Consider the following 6,272-nt stretch of genomic DNA (forward strand, 5'->3'; position numbering starts at 1 on the left):
TTTTTTGATAATCTCGTATAAAATTAATTAAAACAATAAGGAATTATGTTTAAATAACAACAAAATATATACAATTTTGTTGTTGCAAAAAAGGATAAAAAAACCGTTGACTTCTTTTTAACAGCTTTTATTTAACTTCATAAATTTAAATGATATTATATATTATAATGAATGAATTTGTTTACCACGAAAGCTGAATGTGCCGTGTGTAAACTTATCTATTGGAAGTGGTAATTTGTATTTATTTGTAATTTCAATTTTATTAGTTAGAACTATTGTAAATATAAAAAGAGGTTAAAAAGAAGAAAAAGGTATTTTATCCATTATGTTTAATTATACATACAATCAAATTTTAATGAACAATAATTTTTGTTTGTTAAATTAATGAATTTTTAGTTAATTTTGCTATCTGTGTATCAAGTTTTATTGTAGTTTTGAATATGAAGAATTATGGTTGAGTGGATGATTCAATTATAGTTTGTCTTTTAACGTTATTTTGTAAACAAAAAAGCTTGATTAATATGTAAACATCGGGCATTAGGTTAAATGTGAAAAAAACTTGAAACAATTGTGATAAATTTTTTAAAAGACTTCCCTAAATATTCCAATTTTATCGGATTAAAAAATAGTAGATACCGTTAGAGACAAGATAACGTTTAAAAACTGACTGTATAATATAATTTAAGGAAGTGTGGTAAAGAAATGATAACTAAACCATCTAAATTGTATATTTAAAAAGTTTAAGAGTATCTCTAAAATATAAGTATATATGATAAATTTGTTATTTGTATATGTGTTGATTATATTGGCGTTATCAACATGTCCATTAAATGAAATTGAAGGAACAGAATATGTCTTGACTGGAAATGAAGTGTGTGAAAATACAGAGTCGTTAAAAATTACATCAAGTAAGTTACAAATGACAACTGGCTCGACTTTAAAAACAGATAAGAATTTGGAACTTGTTAGAGGACAAATCACACTCGAATCAAATTGCATTTTGAATGTTACTGAATTGTTTAGATTGAGATTTGAAAGTACATGTATTGCGACTGGTAATTCAATTATAAATACTAATCAATTGGAATTAAAATCGAATTCAATAATTAATCTTTCTGGAAATTCCATGCTGAATTCTGTTAGGAATGTCATTTTTGAAACTTCTTTATTTAAACTTTCGGAAAATGCTATCCTTTTTGTGGAAGGTAATATATCTTTAAGTGGTAGTACATCTCCAAATACACTTTCAGGAAAATCAAGACTAGTATGTTTAAATTTGTTTTCAAAGATAGCAAGCAGTCAAATCACAATCAATGAATATTCATATGTTGGTTTGCTTGGCTCTTTTATTTTTAAAATATTTGGAGATTCTTTTCAAATATCGAGTTCGACACAACGAATTAATTTTGTATCAAAATCGTTTGAATTAACAAGAATATTTAATGCTGATCATAAAAGTACAATTCAAACAGAAAATCTCATTTTAAATTTGACAGACACATTTAAAGTCTCCACAGAGAGAACAATCAAAGATCTTCCACTCTTTTTTGTATCTAACTCAGTTACAATAACTGGATTTGATGTTTTTCAACACGATGGTGAATTCGACTTTTTGTACACAAACAACACTCTTGACACGTCATCATACACAACCCCATTCAAAGTACTTTTAGATAGTCACCTATTGCGGTATGGTGATTCAGATAAGATATATTGTCATGTGAACCACACTGAAGACACACGATATCCATATTACATCGAAAGTTATTGCCCACTCACTGATGCATACATCACGCCAATTGACACCTTTTATCAAATGAAAGTCAAAGTAGATGCAATAAAACAGAGTTTAAATGTAAAAAGCGCAGAAAATGAAGAAAATGTGATTGTGATTGGAAACCAAAAATACGACCTGTCACTCACCGAATTTATTGAGATTGAGATGGAGTCTGACAAACAAGTAGATTTAGATAATTTTACAATCACAAAAAACGTATTTCTCGTTGCTGCGAATGGGTTTGAATACAACAACACGTCGTGTAAGTCGGGGTATTTCCAAAACGGCATTTTCATCTGTCAAAATCATTTACCATGTTCAGATGGTGGTAAGACCACTGATGGAAGATGTGCAGAATGTCAAGATGTTAATTGTGTCATGTGTGATGGTGACAATGGTAATTGCATGAAATGTAAAGATAATTTGACATACAATACCAAATCAAACACGTGTGAAGAATACACGAACTGTCTTTCATTTACAGAAGACAAGTGTCTTCGATGTGTAGATGGCTTTGTATTTAAAGGTAACAATTGTGTTGATATCACCGAAGGCAACGGAAATTGCCAGATAAAAGTCGGCGTTCCATCGGAGTGCAGAATGTGTGATTTAACAAACATAACATTAATCAACACTAATGGAGTTTGCAGTGTTGTACACAGCAATGTTGTTGTTCACAGTCTTTCAAACGTTGTTGAATGCAAAGATGGGTTTTTTGTGCAAAACAACATTTGTAACGACTGCACAACCAACAACGAAGGAAGTTTGTTGTGTTCATTCAAAACCACTGAGAAGTGTGATAAGACATATTATGTGAGAGAAGATGGCAGTGTCTGTGTCAAAAATGAGTGTTCAGATGGTACAAATAACGAAGAAAATGGGAAGTGTGCACCACAAATAGACAACTGCATAAAGTATGTGAATGGTATGTGTGTCGAATGTTCTTCAAAATACTCATATGATGGCAATGTGAGTTGTGTTGAGCCATCAACAGTTGATGTGAACTGTGGAATGGCAACTCCGAGTGGGTGTATCAGATGTGATGGAAATACCTTCCTGAATATATCGACACACAAATGTGAGGTGTGCAACTCAAGTTGTGAAAGTTGTTTGGATTTGACAAAGTGCCTGTCGTGTGTAGATGGGTACTTTTTGAGTGACCACATCTGCAAATCGAATGATGAATTGAATGACACTTGTGCACGAAAAGTACCAAATGGGAATGGCTGTTTGGTTTGCAAAGTTGGGTATTACAAGAAGGGAGCAGATTGTGCACAATGTGATGTCGAGTGTGGTGAGTGTCTGACAGAGAACTCGTGTATTAAATGTAATGCAACAAACTACAAAACGAGTAATGGCGATTGTTTTCCACGTTCTGCGATATCGACGTGTGCCGTTGAAGTGACCGAAAGTGGCTGTTCAACGTGTAAAGACGGGTATTACACAGTCAATGGAAACGAGTGTCAGAAGTGTGTTGAAGGGTGTGCGAAGTGTTCAGAATCAACTCGGTGCACATCATGTGATGACACATATGTGCTCAAAAGCACCAGTTGTGTGAGTTATAACACCATCACAAAGTGCACAAAAACAAAAGACTCAAAATGTTCATCATGTACATTTTGGTATTCACCAAGTGACGATGGCACATTTTGTTCAAAGACGGCAGTGTGGTGGGTGATACTTCTTATAGTTGTCATTATCATTTTAATTACTGTGTTGTTCATAGTGTTGGTCTTATTTGTTATGGTTAAAGTCATAAAGCACAAAAGAGATACCAGCAAAATCACACTCTTTAAATTGGAGCACACCAACATGAAATTTGTCGAAATGGCAGATGGTCTGATAATTCACACCAAAAACGAAGAATTTTTGATCACCGACGATGACTTGGACGAAAACGAAATTGATGTTAACAAACAAATCAAGAATCTGTTTTCTATTGGAAACACTACAAACCATAAAGTCAAGATTCAGTTCACTTCTAAAACAAATGAGAAGTACTATATTTCATTTGACCCACATATAATAACAATTCCTCCAAATTATGGGTGTGAGTTCAGTCTCTTTTTGACGCCACTGTGCAACTCGAATATGGAAAGTAGTTTTGTGATCAATTATTTTATCTTTGCAAATGACTCCAAAACATGTATACATCAGATGGACTTTAAGTACATCACCAAAATATCAACACGACTTGATCCAGACAGTCTGATTGAAGAGAAACAACTTGGTGAAGGCTCTTTTGGTGTTGTCTTCAAAGGAAAATTGGGAGGGAATACAGTTGCAATCAAGAAGATGAAAAACGTAACAAATGCAAAGGACCAAATGGCTGAATTTGAGAAAGAAGTGTCAATGCTTGATAAATTTAGGTGTGATTATATCGTCCACTTCTATGGCGCCGTATTCTTTCCCAACAAGATATGTATGGTCACTGAATTTGCTGAGTTTGGGTCTGTGTGTGATATGTTGAAAAACAAAGACGCAAAAGATGTGGATATGAAATTGCGAATCAAAATGTGTTTAGACGCAACAAAGGGGGTGTCTTATTTACATAAAAATGGAATACTTCACAGAGACATCAAGCCAGACAATGTATTATTATTTTCATTGAATCCAAACGATGTTGTGAACGGCAAATTGACTGATTTTGGATCAAGCAGAAATATTAACATGATGATGACTAACATGACATTTACAAAGGGTATCGGAACACCAATTTATATGGCACCTGAAGTGTTAAATAAAGAAAAGTATAAAATGCCTTGTGATATTTATTCACTTGCAATTTCATTCTTTGAAATCATTGGATGGGCAGAACCATTTCCTAAAAAGAGGTTCAAACATCCATGGGAAATAGCAGACTTTGTTGGGAAGGGAAACCACCTCACTTACGATGAAAACTTTGGCATTGAGACACAAGAAATGATAAACTCTATGTGGGATATCAAACCTAAAAAACGAATTTTATGCGACGAAATTGTGAAAAGACTCAAAACCATTTTTTCCAAATTCCATAAAAATGTTTGAGAAAAACCAAAAACAATTAACTCGCTGTTTTTAAAATTTGTTTTGAATATTTCAAACCTTGTGTTTCAAACTTTTTAACAAATTTTCCTGTATAAAACACAAAATATTGTTCAAAGTGTTATGAAATATACAAAAATTTAATTATATATTAAAATGGAAAAGCAACAAAGTGTGCTGTACACCAAAAATTGGATTGTTAGATGTTTTTAAAAATAACAATGACACTTATAAATTTATTTAAAAAAATAAAAAAAATGCAATAATTTCACCATCTGATTGGGATTGTTTTGGTAAGGCAATTAGATGTGACAATTAATCCGAAGCTTCACATTATATTTTGAATAATTTTATACACAAAAAGGTAGAAGTTGTGGCAATTTTTGATTTAATAATTCACCCCTTAAAAGAAGATAAAGATAAAACTTTGAACCATAGAATCACTGGAAATCCCATATTTCCATTAATTAACAAAATACTAAAAATGGAAATTATATTATTTTTGTAAAAAATAAAATCTGACATAAACTCAGTTATTATCACCCGTTGTTTTATTTTTATATTTGTAAAAATATGATGTATATGAACATTTTGTTTTTTATTAAAACAAAAACGGAAAAACAAATCCCTAAATAACAGTATGGAATGTGTACAAACGTGAAACATAAGATTAACACACAACAAATACATTGTGTGTAACAATATAAAAGACAAAGCTGCTGTTACAAACAATGGTTGGGTGTACATTTTTTATTTTACAAAGTTATAGATACAAATAAGTTATTTGACACCAACATCTTGATTTTGACTGATGAAATTGGTAACAATGAGATAAAACATAAACAAAAATACAACATGATTTACAGAATCAAAAGTCGAATTAAAGTTCTGTCATCGAGTAAATGTTGCTCAAACAAAATGGCTTTGGCTGAGTGGAAGTCATTTTTCTTTATAAAGGAGTGTATTAAAATTGTTGAAAAGTACAAATGCTTAAAACCAAAAAAATGATTTGAAAAAAATGATCTAATAACACAGTTTGTTAAAATGGTTTTCTTGTTTTAATGTTTATATTAATTACCAAATCAATTGTATTTATCACTTTGAGATGTTTTGAAATGATTGATCAAATGGTCTAAACTCAATTTATGTTATTGGTTATTTTATTATATATTTTGGTTTTAATAATAATTACAATATCCTTTTGGATTTATTATTTCATATAAGTTGAAAACATATTCATTCAAAAACTACATATTGAAATAAATATCATTTTTTTGAATAAAATACAAAGACCATAGTAAATTTAATAATATCATTAACAACAAAGCAAATTATAATGTTTATAAATATAAACATATTAAAAACAACATATAAATTTTACACCCATTTTACTTGATAAAATTACAACACATGTTTTGTTATATTTGTCATTAACTTGTTTTTGATTGTATTTGATTTGTACATAGTTAGA

General features: G+C 30.8%; 1 protein-coding gene across 1 annotated transcript; it reads left to right on the plus strand.

Annotated features, from left to right (window-relative positions):
• Positions 1 to 1,816: 1,816 nt before the first annotated feature.
• Positions 1,817 to 4,804, plus strand: EIN_158050 (protein serine/threonine kinase, putative; the record flags this gene model as incomplete). The annotated part of the gene is made up of 1 exon (XM_004183353.1): positions 1,817 to 4,804. The coding sequence occupies one exon, from the start codon at positions 1,817 to 1,819 to the stop codon at positions 4,802 to 4,804; it is 2,988 nt and encodes a 995-aa protein (XP_004183401.1).
• Between the last annotated feature and the right edge of the window lie 1,468 nt (positions 4,805 to 6,272).

Source organism: Entamoeba invadens, assembly GCF_000330505.1.
Source record: "Entamoeba invadens IP1 unplaced genomic scaffold scaff_1105074725011, whole genome shotgun sequence".
Lineage (NCBI taxonomy): Eukaryota > Evosea > Mastigamoebida > Endamoebidae > Entamoeba > Entamoeba invadens.